General features: G+C 35.7%; 1 protein-coding gene across 11 annotated transcripts in view; it reads left to right on the top strand.

Annotated features, from left to right (window-relative positions):
• SBF2 (SET binding factor 2) overlaps positions 1-14,394 on the top strand; it is a 232,315-nt gene extending 217,921 nt beyond the window's left edge. For 10 of the 11 annotated variants that reach the window (XM_074543433.1, XM_074543428.1, XM_005494563.3 and 7 more), the window contains 8 exons: positions 2,136-2,262; positions 3,079-3,206; positions 3,708-3,941; positions 8,242-8,346; positions 9,417-9,610; positions 10,098-10,185; positions 11,607-11,738; positions 12,009-14,394. In XM_074543433.1, the coding sequence (XP_074399534.1) occupies positions 2,136-2,262; positions 3,079-3,206; positions 3,708-3,941; positions 8,242-8,346; positions 9,417-9,610; positions 10,098-10,185; positions 11,607-11,738; positions 12,009-12,107 (1,107 nt within the window). In that variant the 3' untranslated portion in view covers positions 12,108-14,394. Of the gene's footprint in view, positions 1-2,135; positions 2,263-3,078; positions 3,207-3,707; positions 3,942-8,241; positions 8,347-9,416; positions 9,611-10,097; positions 10,186-11,606; positions 11,739-12,008 lie in introns of those variants that run through there. The other variant, XM_074543434.1, reaches the window with a different exon arrangement.
• Positions 14,395-15,429: the final 1,035 nt, after the last annotated feature.

Raw genomic sequence — 15,429 nt, 5'->3', positions numbered from 1 at the left:
TTAGAAACATTGTACAGGTTTAATCAGGTTTTAAATGTTCATATATTATAGAGATTAAGACAACAATAATTACTACATTGTTTACCTCTATCAGAGAAATGTTTTATAGATGTTTTCTCTTTAAAAGTAAATTATAATTATAATAACTTATCGTTATTACAATATTTCTGCATCCAGAAATCTCAAAAATGGAATCACCCACAACATTTAGAGCCATGGCAGAATTTTATCAGCAGCTTGTTCTTGTAATTCTTACATGTATTAAAATAATTGTTGGACTGTAAGTAGAAGTTAAGACTCTGTATATATTTCATGTCAAATAGCAGAATGTTGCCTCTCCTTCTTACAGTATATTAAAAAAAAACTTCTCCTAACACAAGGAGAAAATATGCACTAAAGAAGATATGGAAGAAAATCTCTTTTTTCATAAATAGAGCTAAATATTTTATTTGTCTATAAAATTGAAGTCCTGAATTTATTATAGAAAAAAAATTGATTATTCTTACATCTTTTATTCTTACAAATCAGTGCAAGAATGTAATATTTGTATCAGGGGAAAAATGGGGATTAAATAAGAGTAGGTATATTGAACTGAAATGTTTGAAAGTATCTGAACATTTAAAATGCCCAGCCCCAAGATAATATTGAGATAAAGTAATAGCAAATTCTCTGACTGAAATGCTGTGTGGGTGTTTATAGGTCCTTTCAAGGGATTTTCCTGTCACTGTTGTATGTTCAGTAGAAAACTTCTCCTTGCCAAACACTTATTTCCCCCTTTATTTAGCTGATCTGTGTGAAATATAAATGTAAGGAGCTTCAAGTAATCTTAGTAACGATTCCCATCAGTACTGAAACAAACCTCATGGAGTAACTGACAGATTGAGAGAAAACTGGTAAGAGATGAGAGAGAAAACATGGAACAGAAAAAGGAGTGGTGGGAATGCAAAAGACAAGGCAGGAATAGATTGCAGAACTAAAGGTATATTACAGGTTTGATGTGGAGCTAGACAAAGAACAGTGAGACTTACTTCAAATGTGAAATTCAGTCAGCAGTTTCTTTTTCAATTGCAAGCTGTACTTATTTCCACTGCAATTAGGAATTTTCAGTTAATTGTTGTGTTTATTCTGAAAATAAAGAACATTAGTCATAAGCTTATTTGAAGAGTAAATTTTAAATTAACACATGAGATTTCTCCAAGCACTATCTCATCAAGATTTTTAGAATCTTTCATTTTGTATGGATATCAAGTATAAATATCATGAACTAATGCTAAAATATTTTTGCTATGAATATTAAACTCTGTGCTTAAAATCTTCCATCAGGCTCTTTATGATAATGTTAAAGAGGAGCTGCTGTGAAGAACCAGCAATTTCACAGTGCTGTACTCTGATAATCTTGTATAGTTTTCTTAAATAAAGATCAGCTCCTGACTCACATTGGAGTCATTCACTGAATCAGACAGATCCTCAGCCTAATGAGGGTAACAATTTAAGGAATGACATGGTTTTTACTGTTTTAAAAGAATAATGACAAGACACCTCCTCATTGTGGGTTTTTTTCCATACTCTAATATTTTTGGTCGTATTTTGAAAAGGAAGAAATATGTGTAGACTAGTTAGTACTTGAGAAATTGGCTGTTTCAGGAGTGGTAGGTGGATTCTCATTTGCAGCATTGTTTCTGTACTTGTCTGCCTTGTGAGGTTCTCAGCAATAGACAGAAATCCAATGTGAAATCTTTCAGTTAAAGGTTGAATTCCAGCCACATCCAGGAGTAGCATCTTTATCTGTGAAGTTATGTGGTGACTCAAGAATTATCATAGAAGATTTCTATCCAGTTGGATTTCCTGGAAGAATCATGGCATCATTTGTGCAGAGTATGATACTGCTTACTATACAGTTTACTCTATCTGCTCTGAAATGTTCTTGCAGCACAGAAAATACATGAATTTATTTAGCCAAAAAAATATTCTAGGACAAAATGTTAGAAAGATTTTTGTGACACTTGCAGTTTGTTTTCAGCATTCATGGGGGAATTGTTTTGCTGTCATTTCACTTTATTATTTCTTACATATCTATTTGTATTATCCTCAATATCCACTTTTTTTCTTTTTTTTTTCTTAATTTTATTTTTTAGATTCATAACCAATATCCGACAGAGTTTGAGTTCAATCAATATTATCTGAAGTTTCTGGCTTTTCATCACATATCAAATCGATTTAAAACATTTCTTCTGGATTCAGATTATGAGAGACTAGAACATGGTATGTGTGATCTTTGTGTCTTGCATACTGCTTGTGGAGTTGTTGATATTTTTCTCCTCAATATCTGGTGTACAAAAATTTGCCTGGGTTAAGATGGTCCAGTAGCTGTGTGGTGACGACATAAGGAATTTCCATGTCATGAAATTACATTTCAGGTGTACAAAGGAAAATGGAGGTGAAGAACATGTAGCATTGCATCAGTGACTCCTGAGCCGTGCCTCTGAGGGCCCTAAGAGAAAGTAGAAGCAATGAGTGCCATGCCTAATTGGCATAAATTGCTAAGTTTTTAGCAGTTTTTCCAGGTAGTTCCCTTTTCCCTACTAAATACCTTCTTTTAACAGAAACAAAGGCTCTGTGAGTCCATCAGAGAGTGCACAAAGTTTCAAGAAAGAAAAGCCTTTCCATCGATTTCCTCCCACTTCTTCCTCCTGCATTATCTTCAGTATTTCTCCTTTTATATTTTCTGTTCTACTCCATCTGTCATGTGCAACCCAGTTGAGGCTGTTCTTGGGACTTGTCCACTCAAACATGCTCCAAATTTCTCTGCTTGGAGGGCTGCTTCTCATGGCATATGATCAATTACAATGCTTTCTTAAAAACTCTTGTAGCTGTGGAGCAGATTAGACTTGAGCAACCATTTTATTCCAAAAAGACGTTAATATCTATTATTTATCTTCTTTATTTATTTCCTCTTGCAGTGGCATTTGATAGTAGAGTTTGCTATACCTTCAATCTGTGAAATTCCATTGGGATGTGCTTTAGCATTTGTTGAGCATTATCCCAAAGCCATCTTTTTGCTGCTCTTCTTTTCCCCAGGGACATTGTTTGAAGATAAAGGAGATAAACATGCCAAGAAAGGAATTTGTATTTGGGAATGTATTGAAAAGATGCACAAAAGGAGCCCTGTTTTCTTCAATTACCTCTATGCCCCTGCTGAAGTTGAGGTATGATTTTTGCTAAAATACAGGTGGTTTGTTATTCTGAGTGATTCCTTGAGTACTTTTTGGTATCTTAATTGTTCTGAGCTATGTATTTGGTGGACAAAATTAACCTTACCTGATTGACTGGAGCAGTATCTGAAAGGCATGGAAATGTAATTTAAAGGGCCAAATTCTGGAACAGGTATTCATGCATCCTGGTAAGCTAAATTAGGTTCCCTGTTTGATTTAATTAAATTATATGAATTATTATTAAAATTGTCTTTAAAGGGGAACTGAGTTTAGAGTCATAATGGGATACATTTCACATTATCTACATCTCTGTCTTACATGACAATGTCTGTGCCCTAGACTGGGCTGTGTCTTGACTAATTCTAGAAAATTCACAGTACACTCACCATTGTAGAATTCAATTTAGAATAATCTGGAAAATACAGGTATTGTGTTGTAAATCTTAAATTCAAAGGCTTCCTTCATGTCATTATACTAACACTTTGTTTCAAATAGGCACTGAAGCCAAATGTAAATATGTCCAGCCTCAAAAAGTGGGATTATTATGTGGAAGAGATTTTGGCTACAGGTCCTTCCTATGATTGGACCATGGTACCTGCAAAATGCGGTGTTTCAGAAGAAAATGACCAAGCAGATGGTTCAGCCTCTCAGACTAAGAGGAAAATAGTGTGGCCATGTTATGATGATGTAAACAAAATACAGCCTGATGCCATCACCAGCCTTTTAAATGTGAGTACTTGGGTCGCACAGAACAGTGACTTCTCTTATGCTCATGAAATTCATATTTGATTTTTGTTGAAGTTATTGCCTTACAGATGTACTGTTCATAAAGGATCATGATAGATGTCAAAACAGGTTTTAATAAGACTGATCTGGAGATGTGGTGGAGGTTCTGGGGATCAATCAGACTTCCTGCAAAGCTGACGTTGTTCTGGATGCACACTTCCCTGGGAGCATGCTTTAATTGTAGTCAACAACTACTCATGGATTCATTTCTTCACTGACTGTTTTAAAGAATAAATAAAATTGTAGGTTACCTTTCATAGGAAATGCAGGAGCAGCTATTTTCATTTGGGCAAATGGTGAATCTTCCTTTCTTGACTTCTTTCTCCTTATTTTGAAGTAGGTGTGTGGTAAAATAATGACCCAGATTCTTGGACAGATCAGAAAATAGAATCTGACACTTGTTGATTGTAACAACTGGGAAGCAGATACACAAACATAAACTGAACATCTTGGCCCACATTTCACAAAAAAGCTTGCCGTGATTGCTTTTAGTTTATTCATGTTTACTAAAAGCAAACTGATAAATTTAGATTTCTTCAAAATATTTTGGTACTTGAAATAGATGCTTGATTTTGGCTTTTTCTTGTTTGGGCCTACTTAGGCTGCTTAGTTTCTGTCCTCATTAGAAGATGAAAAATGATCCCATTATCATCATTGTTAGTAGTAGTTATTTAGAGTGATTTAATATCTGTCTTCTCTTAAAGACGAAGATGCTTGTTGATTGCAATTAATTAACAGCCTAACATTTGGTTATCATCATAATTGATAGTGCAGGAAAATGACAAGGGCACTCTTCACTTCCATTGTTTTGAGCCACTTGCATGTCCAGATACACATCCCTGTGTGCAGTGTTTTATTTTGAAAACTCTTTGCAGACTTTACCTTAAATTCAGTCTGGGATTATGGAGCCCACTATTGCAATGCTTAGAAAATCAGGATATGCTCTAGGCTCCCAGTTCTCCTGATTCAAAGATGATTTTTGGCAAGTCTTAAAGCAGAAAGCTTCTAAATGGATGTGAGTCCTTGAAGATTGTGATAGAGAGTTAGCTTTATTCTGGCTTTATTCTGGCACATTCCTCAAATTCCTTTGGGCTGCTCCTTTCAATCCTGGTTGATCGAACGCAGGGACAATGCTCAGTTAAAAAAATAAATAAATAAAGAGAATGTCATGTAAACCCGCCCCCCCCACCTTGACTCAAAATAAGAGAGTCAGAACTTCTCAGAGCTTCCAACTTCCCAGAGGCAAGGGAAGAGCAGCCTCCCAGCAGGGAACATTGTGGGCATTGTTCAGCAAAGCAGGGAGGTTTGTATCAGGTAACCAGAGGCCAGGAGCACATCAGGAACACAACAATGTTCTCCTGCATTTCTTCCCAGGGTAGGTGCCAGACTATCCATGTCCACAACTGTGAGAAAGTGCCATGTAACAGGGAAATTAGCCACATTATAGGCTAAAGAAATGTGGGTCAGCTTTTACAGAGTTTGAATGTTATTTGTGAATTAGATTATAGTAATAAAAGATAGCAATGGAAAGAACATTTGGAAAACTTTGGAGAGATTGTATAAAGGTTACAAAAATATTCTTCTAAGTTTAAAAAGCAAAGTGAACGTTCTTTTAAAACAAGTTGTTAATTTAAGGCTATTGCTGATATAGGAGAAAGACCTCCTTTAGTCATAAATCCACTGAGAATGTGTTGGTATCCAGAAAATGTTTCAATTGAGACCATATTTAGCATCGTAAATTACTGGGGAAGATTGAGTCTTGCTTAGTTTATAATGATAAGCCTAAATTTGTTTGTTCTAAAGATATTTTTCAATTGAAAACTAGGTAGTGCACTTCAGGATGTAAAGCTGAAACAGAGAAGTTATTGAGTGCTTTAATTCAGAATTTTCAGGGTAGAATGTGATGCTCTTCTTTTAAGAGTGGATCAGATCCTGGTATTTGTAAGAATTGTGAGAAATGAACCTGTGGGCATTCACAGACATACTGTGGGTGCAAAAGAGGAGATCAGCCTCCAAAGTTCTGGAGCTGCTGCAGGTGTAACTCCTGTCTCTACCATTCAAATTTTGCAAAGCAGGTTATTTAGCACATCTCCTGGAAGGCACAGTAATGCTAATTGCTGGTTATTAATTGCAGGAAATGAATCATCTCATAATTGAATTTGTCATAAACTTTCTTATGTATATATTTATTTCTTATATATATATTTCTGCTCCAGTAAGCCTGGACAACAGCAGATCAACCAGAGTGTTCAATTGAAAGATGTTTTTTCTTTCAAGGAAATGCATCTACTCAGAATCCATTCCACACATGGAAAGGAAAAAAAAAAATCTGCTGCTTTCTGTAAAATTTAAAACTGAAGAGGCAAGAGTAAATCTTAGTGATTTATTGCCATGTATGTTTTTTTTACATGGGGTCTATTAAAGGAGAATTTAGTCCTAACTTTTCAACTTATATACAAGAGATTGTTGAAAGTTTTTTGTGAAAGTTTTTCATGGGGTCTATTAAAGGAGAATTTAGTCCTAACTTTTCAACTTATATACAGGAGATTGTTGAAAGTTTTTTGTGAAAGTTTTTCATTTTAAGTTCTGGAAGCACTACTCACCATGGAGCCAAAAAAGAAGGAATGTGACCCAGTTGCTAAGTAACAAGTTTCAGTTACTTCCAGATTCTGCAGAGAAGGACTTGTACTCAGAAGTCAAGACTAGGGCAGAAAGAGAATGATCAGATTAAACTGCCTAACTTAGGGCAATAGAGAGCTTATATCCTTTTGCAGAAATTTGGAAAGGATTTTATTTTAAAAAGTGTCTGGTAAATTGATTCAGTTTTATGCCCCCAGAAGTGTTTTCCATTCAGCACTTTCAAAGACAAACAAGTAATCTAGAGAAGGCTTTAGTCTGGCTTGTGTTCATAATTCCTTATTTTTTTATCTACCTGAAGATACTCCAAACAAAAGTATTCTGGTTTTATTTCTTAGCAGAAGGAGAAGCATATGTGACTTTCAGCTACCTTCATTATTTAAAGCTTTTTTGATTCTTGCTGTTAAGCTTTTTTGATTCTTGTTTGATTCTTGCTGTTAAGCCACATTTCTTATATTTAGTTTCTCTTTGGAGTTTCCTAATTTATCTTCATCAAGGAAAAGTTTGTAGAAATATTTTGTTCCTGTTACATTGTCAAATGGTGGCTTTTTATTTTCACCTAAGAGTTTAAAATTTAGTTCAGAAGTTAATTTCCTTATCAAAATGTTTTCTTATTTTAAAAGTATAATAATTTTCTGTCTTTCAATTATAGCCATTGCCTGAAAATAATTAAAATCCAAAGATCAATAGGAACTGGACAATATTATGAAATCTACTTTAATTATTAAGTATGGCAGAAGTAAGTAGAGACTTTCTCTACTTTGAAAATAAATGTCTTAAATGCTTAGTTAGCTTCTATATAGCATGAGAAGCCTGTGTCCTGTGGCAATTTTTTATCCCATCATTAATTCTTAATTGAATTTGCAAAATAGAGGTTTTAATTTTATTTAATTAATAAGAAGATTCAATATAGCTGTTGAAAGTAAAAATGTAGAGAAGAAGCATGGCAAGGAATATGGACCACACTTGACAAATGTATCAATGAGTGTCCACAAGTAAACATAAACTCATAAAATTGCCTCTTCTTACTTAACTTTGCACTGTCTTATTAACAGGAAATAACCCTAACTGGAGGTTATCAACATAGGTCATATTCCCAAGTTCCACAACAAGAACATGTTGTTACAGTTTGGCATCCAGATTGAATAAATCTTTCTGTTTCATTTCCTGCTTTTATTACAGCTTTGTATCACATTTTATAAACCAGGGTAAATGTTAATATTGGCAGTGTCCATTGTTGGTGTCGCAGCACAGAATTTGTTCTTTGTAAATATTTTCATAAAATACAGCCTGTCCTTATCAGTGTTGTGTTTCTGTTATGGCAGAATTTTCTGTTGTGGGTGTTGAATTTTGTGTGTTCAGGGCAGCTGGGGGAGAATTGAAAGCCTGGTGGCTCCTCTAACCTGGGACATGCAGGAAGAACAAAATGTGGCTGATGCTGTCCTGGGGTGCCTTTGAGTCCTGATTCTGATGGCTCTCAGTTATAGCTCGTGTGACAGAGGGGTTGGAACTTCACTGGGTGAAAACAGACTGGAGAATGGTTGTATAAAAATAATTGCCAGTTAGAAATGTTTATTCTTATGGAAACCCTTGTTACTCGTTTCAGGAAATCGAGAGGTTGGAAAGTAAATTAAATCAGAGCCCAGAGAGGTGGCAGCTTTTGTGGGAAAGGGTCAAAATGAATCTCAAGGATGACAGCAGACAAAACAATGTAAGTAGAAAAAAGCTTGTCCAATGGAATAATTCCATTCCTGCTATATAGGCTACCTGAGGCACTGACAAAATCACTGTGTTTCTTGGAGTGAAATACTGCTTTTGAAAAACTGAATATGTTGTTCTAACCCATGATATTGGCTTTTGATTTCTTCATGTTGAAAAATGTATTTTTACTTGTGCTGTTTATCTAGTTGATTTTCCAAAGTAGTTTAAGGCATACAGATAAAATGAGCATTTTACTAATGCAGAAATATGTGATTTTATACATTTGAAAGATTCTTGAAGTGTTAAAAAAGCTCAGTTTCTGAAAGTAGCCAAAAGGATATCACAGATTCTCAGAGATGAGTAAAGACATTTCCATGGCTAAATGGATTTATAATTTTTAAGTAGAGATAAGAAATATTCATGCCTGTGTTTCCAATTCCTGAGTGTGGTAACAAGAGGAGCTGACAGTATAGATACTTTCTAAATCAAAGGCTGCCTCTTTGGTCTCTGTGTGCACCAGGAATAATTCTAGATGCTGTTTTTTGGGAGCTTGGCCTCTGAACTCTGCGTTACCAGTTCAAGACTGTATCTGTAGAGTTTTGTTATTTAGAATAGGCCCAAATACAGGATCCCTTTTGTTCCACGTTATTGAGATTCTACTGAAATGACATCGATCTATAAAGTAGCTCTTGGAAGCCATAGTTTTTCATTTCCCCCCTTCCTTCCCTTTGAAATCAGGGAAATGGATTGTACCCAAATGTCTGTTCAGTTTTAGATGCTTCTGAGAAAGCAAGGCAAACACTGTTCAGTATTATGTCACTGGAGTATGTGAAGCTTTTCTGAAATACTGATTTCTCCCACCTTGTGCACCCCTCTGCCTAAGAAATGCAGGGCATTGCCATCCCTGTGGCTTCTTCTCTGAGGCAGCACTGACTTGTATTAGGAAGATTTTTTTTGGCCTGACAGTAGTTCCCACCTTACGTGTTGTACCATGTATTTATTATGAGTACAGCACTGAGACCATCTCACAATGCCAGACACATTGCATTACCTTTTTTCTTTTATTTCTCTCCTTTTCAGCTCCAAAGACATCCTTCTGGCTCCTCAGGGATGATGTCACCCAATATGCATTCCTATCAGAAGAGGTCTTTGTTGGAAATACCTGACAGTGGGCTGGGTGAGGAGCAGAGCTCAAGCATCTCTCCCTCCAATGGAGTAGACAGAAGAACAACCACGCTGTACAATCATTTCACATCAAAGACTGATGAAAATAGGTAAACTGAATAATCAGACAGTAGTTAGCAATAATAATCACATAGAATATCACTGAATAATCAGACAGTATTTAGTCATATTTTATTACATTGGTAAAAGTCTCTGCCTTAGGAAGCAATTAAACTTTCATGTGCACAGAATATTCTGTGGCTACCTTATTCCTTCTTTTTGGATTTGATTACTTTTAGTTGTCTCAGTGGGTGTGCCTCTATCTCCTACCAGCATCCTTCACCCTTCCCTTTCGGATGCACAAGCAAATTGTAGTTGTACATTTAATGCATCCAAAGTACTAAAAGGGTGTTTTATCTGTGTGTCACAGTTACCAACAGCTAAACTATTGGTTTAAATCTTGCTAGTTTTCCTGCAGGAAAATAAGTGTTTGATATGTATGTAATAAGTGTTTAATATGTATAATTTTGGGGCTTTTATTTCTCAGCAGTATCCATGTTATGGGATCAATACCACTGTGTTTTCTGTCCCTCTCAGATCTTTTGAAGGTACGCTGTACAAAAGAGGAGCTTTGCTAAAGGGTTGGAAACCTCGCTGGTTTGTGCTGGATGTCACAAAACACCAGGTAAAACCTTCTCAGATAATGGATTTTTATTATTATTATTATGTTGCTCCTTTTTTATTGCCTGGGTTTGTATAGATTGGTCTTACAAAGAATATTAGTATTGATGATTTTCAGATGTGATGTGTGCTACATCATTCATGACCTATCAGTGTTTGTCTTGTGTATTTTGTAGCTCATACAGAATTCTGAGTGGAGAGAGGGGTTTTAGTATTTTGCCTTTTATTTTTTAGAAAGAAACACATAGGAGTATTTTACAAAAATATATAGGAGTATTTTAGATTAGTCAGTCATGTAAATTTAGTAGCAAAATCACTCATAAGTGTTTACCTAATCATTGTACAAAAAGGAGGACCAAAAATAGACCAATCTGTTGGTCTAAACTTTTTATCCAATTTACAATATATGCCAGAATTCTGCAGTAGAAATTTATGGTCTTGTTACTTCAAATAACATTGGGTCATCAGGCAGTAAAATATTGTGAGCCAAATATTCCACAAAGTGGAGGTTATAACTTCTCAGACTCATGTATGCTTTTGTTTAAAAAAATTTAATTTATTGTAGTCCATATACTTTAAAATATGTAATATAGATAAAGACAGGCATCTCTTGAAATGCTAACTGAATACTTTGAGATCAGTGTGGTAAATACCAACAAATGTGCTGTTTATAATTATTCTTCCTAATATATCCTATATATCTTTTATATAGGAGAAAAGGTTCATTTTGCAGGAGAAAAATAAACTTTTGCATTTTTTGTATAATCAAATAGCCTTCTGAGTATGATAGATGTAGGAGTAATACAGGTCAATCCTAGCTGGAATTCTGTTGTTTGACTTTTACTGTGAAAGTTTCTGTTGCTATTTTGCATTGGCTTATGGGAATTCGTTGGGGTTTTGTTGTGGGGACTTTTTTGGAACTTGTTTGCAAGTTGGAACTCACTTTACAGAGTGATTAATATCCATATCAAATTATCTTTGCAAGGACAAAAAAGAAAAAAGCTCAGACTTTGTTCAACCTCTATGTGCAGTATAGGAAAATGTGAGCTTTCTGTGTGGTTTATAATTACCTAAAATTACACTTAAATTTCTGCTGATCACTTTGAATTCTTGAAATAGAGAGGATAATTGTTCTATCAATGCCTCAGTGAAGCTTTTGTGTTGGTTTTATGTAATGACCAGTGAAGAAATGGTTCTGCTTTCCTGCCTCACGTGCCCTCTACCCAGAGCAATCCATGACTATTTGCTTCTCTGCTCTGGAGCTCTGGGGACAAAATACTCTTCCCCCACCTCCTCAGCTCCTAGTCATCTTTGTGCTTCCCACCCTTAGCAGTCAATGCCCCCAGGCTGTATCCAGGAAAAGGGAATTGATCTGAAAGGTCCATCTAAAAGCACATCTGGGTTTTTGTTTCTCTTGCGTTCCAGCTGCGATACTACGACTCTGGTGAGGATACGAGCTGCAAAGGACACATAGACCTTGCAGAAGTGGAAACTGTGATTCCTGCTTCTCCAACCATTGGCGCTCCAAAACATGCCAGTGAAAAGGCCTTTTTTGATGTAAGCATATCTGGTCTTTATTTGATCTTTATGTGAAACTTCCTTCCTGTGGTGTGTTTAAGCTCCTGGTTCCAGTCCTGCTGGAAGTTGTGAGCTAGGAAAGAGCTGTTGTGCCATCTCAAGACAAAAAAATGTTATGTAGCTGGCATCACTCTCAACAGCAATAGTTCAAAAATGTTACATTCAGACCCAGTTGAGTATTGCAGTTTGAACTCTGCAGGTTTTCTTTTCCATGTGCTGACTTCTTTGTGTCCTTGTTTTTCCTTGCAGCTGAAGACAAATAAACGTGTGTATAATTTTTGTGCCCAAGATGCACAGAGTGCTCAGCAATGGATGGACAGGATCCAGAGCTGCATTTCAGATGCATAGAAAGGAGAAAAATGTTCCATGATAAAGTCCCATTTAAAGCACCTCATCCTGGAAGAAACTGAGTTCTGGAATGTTACTGACACACAACCAGCCTTCCTTACATTTCAGCCAATAAAGTTCATAATAAGTTCTTTTCTGTTGAATAATTATAACCACTGTAACTGCTATTTTTTTTTTCTGTAGGGAGGACTTGAAAAAATAATAATCCATTTATCTTGAATTTCATCTTTCTTCAGTACAATTCCTAGCTAGAAAAGTGGGCTGGATTTGCACTAGCATCTGATCCTGGTTTTCTGATTTCAGAGCTGTTCTGTTAGGAAATATGTCCAAAGGGAAGTGTAGAAATTTTCCCTTTAATCAGAAGTGTATTTCCACTTTATTTAGATTTTTAAGCAGACTGTTCTTATTTCCAAGCTAGTCATGAATAAGAGGGAACATGTCTACAATTCCTAAAAACAGATAAATAAATGAAGCTGTGAGTCCAGTGACATACACACCGGGTTGCCAATGTTTATAGACAGTAGATATTTTTAAAGACCAAAAAAGTGAAATTGCCTGATGCCAGATTTTCAAGTGTTTTCTCAGTGTGCAGGTCATTTTCTGTCTTGTGCTCTGCTGAGTGCTTCTGCAATGTTGTTATGGAATTTCAGAATCTAGGGATTACCTGAAGACCATAGATAGCACTTTTATTTTCGATTATATTTGCGATTCCCATGGGATAAACGAAAGAAAACTGGCTGACACTACCCTGGAGCAATGGAAAACATCAAACTAGGAATTCAGTAGACGAAGGATCTCTTGTGTGTGAGTTGTATGTGTTAATTTATATGCTGTTCTGCTCACTGTAAAATAAAAAATAGTGAACATGATAATGCACTAAACAATGAAGCAAGCACTTGCACTGAAATCTTTACAATGCAGACATTTTGCAGGACAGAGGTAAGTTATTTGTAGCAGAACAAAACAAAACTAGCTAGTTAACAGCATTTACAGATATTAGATATGTACATAATGAAGTTTGAGGTGTCGTGATTTGATACTTTTTAAACATTTTTTTGCACATTAATTGGAAGACTGTTTATAGATTTTTACTTCTGATGAACTTGTGTTTGTTCTGCTTAAAATCCTGGTGAAACATTTTTAATGGCCCCAAATTAGTTGAAATTTTACAGTCTACAAACAATGAGGACTTTGAGTAGAATATGTAGGTAATTAAGCCATTGTTTTTACTTTGAAATGTTAATATGTTAAATAGCACACTAATATTACAAATAATATGTAAATATTATTCACTATTTTCTCATTTTTCCAGATGTTCTGCTTGTAATTTAATGTCAGCCTAACCAAACTGACTATACTTACAAGATTTTTCAGTTATTAAACTTTGTGGGGTTTTTTATAACTAATGTATTTTGTCAGAAAGGAACATAGATTTCTCACCACACACAATAGGAAATGCAGCTGTTTTTAATGCAATTGCAATTTCAAAACAAAAATATGAAGGATTTTTCTAGCATTTTTCAATTGACAAATTTCCACCTGTGACAATGGTGTTTGCACATTTGTATTTTTCTTTGTATATGAAGTACTTTTATATGTACTTTGTAAAATACTGATCCTGTTCTTAGGTTATATGAAGATATACATACCACTGCTTATTTTGTAACTGGTCAATTTTAACACTTGTATGTTATGTGATATATGTATGCTAACCATCTTGTAATAAATACACTCCTTAAGGAAAAGTAAAAACTTTCCTTTTACTATAAAAGAGAAAAAAAAGCAAGACCCACCTGTTGAAATATTCCACAAGGGCACAAGACAAATCCTTATTTACTCTGTATTAAGACTAGTGGGTGTATTCAAAGCTACGTGGTCTTTTGTATACTTGTAAATATTCTGACCTAAAAGTTCAACTTGGGCATCTCTAACTCAAACACTTGTCAACAGTAACGCTAAAGAAATCAGTATTTAAAGCAAAATTATCATTCTAACAAGTCTCAATGTATAGCCTTTACCAAAAGGCTAAATACACATAATGTTCATACTAAAGTCATTGAATACTGATGTTAAATATATTTTTTAAAGAAAAAGATTCTGTATGATATCACCAGCTTGACTCAACTGTAGTCTTTCACCCTGAGACATATCTCACTCATATCACCTTATGCAAAAATGATCTAGTTCTTAAACAAGAAGCTATAAAAAAAAAGAAAATGGCAAGGTCTGAATTGAGACTGTGCATGTAAAAGGAATTCCTGAGTGGTGTGGGACAGCAGAGTCCAAAGGGAAAGGGAACGTGTGACAGAGTGGGGACCCGTAGCAGTTCTGGGTGCTGTGGTGCTTGGAGGACCTGGTTTGCAGATTGAGCTTGGCATGGATGCTAATGTTGCCTTAAATGTTGATCTCAGTTTTTAGTGTCTGTATTGATGGAAAATGGACTTGAGCAACTTAACTTAAAAATACCCAAATAAAAGCTGAAATGAGAGATGTGGTGTTTGTGGTGTCTGTGTAGGGAATGTACAAGGGAATGGTAGGAAAAGGCTCTTGGTGTGAGGACAGTGTCACCCTGGAGGTCTCTTCTCTGCAAAATGAAGATTCCAAGAGGGACTTGGAGAAAATGTGGACAAGTCAGCTTAAGCTTCAGGGTTTGCCACTGTGCTTGAGTTGTAGCAGCAGCAGAGAGTTAGGAACTGAGAATTTGTTTGGAAAAAATGCTGTGTACAAAGGGATTCAACTTCATATTGGAACATTTTCTAGAAGAATCCAGCCAGGAGTTGGGATGAGTGGATGTGCTCCCCCTGCTGCTCCATCACTATTGCACTCTGTGCACCAGAACATTGCTGCTGTAGAAAGGAGAATTACAACATCCCAGGTCTTACAGGAGGGGAGAGCTTTGTTTGTCCTTCTCTGTGTGCAGTAACAAAACATCCATGGCGTAGGTGAAGGAATGAGGCGAGTTTAGGCTTTGAAGAAGCCTGGGGTATTTTATCAGTGATTCTCTTCCCTATCTAACAAGTGTCTTCTATAAAAGCCCTTTCTTTTGATGGAGCCTTAGAATTACTACGCTGAAAAATAAAATACTTAGCATGCCACACGTGTGGGTCACTGGTTATGTAATGGTACACAAACAGCTAACAGACCCAAGAACAAATGTTCAAAATTTTGTGTCACATCCCACACACATTATTTGTATCTGATATTTTGTGAATTTCAGACATAACAAAAATGCAGTGATCTTGTCCAAATACTGCCATTTTGCCTTTTCATCCTGTAATATTCTTGGAGAATATTGAAGTGGCTGCACCACATTTCTCATTTT

The sequence above is a fragment of the Zonotrichia albicollis genome, chromosome 6, assembly GCF_047830755.1.
Source record: "Zonotrichia albicollis isolate bZonAlb1 chromosome 6, bZonAlb1.hap1, whole genome shotgun sequence".
In the NCBI taxonomy this organism is placed as follows: Eukaryota; Metazoa; Chordata; class Aves; order Passeriformes; family Passerellidae; genus Zonotrichia; species Zonotrichia albicollis.
Note: the sequence above shows the minus strand (reverse complement) of the source record. Positions and strands in the feature narration are given on the sequence as shown.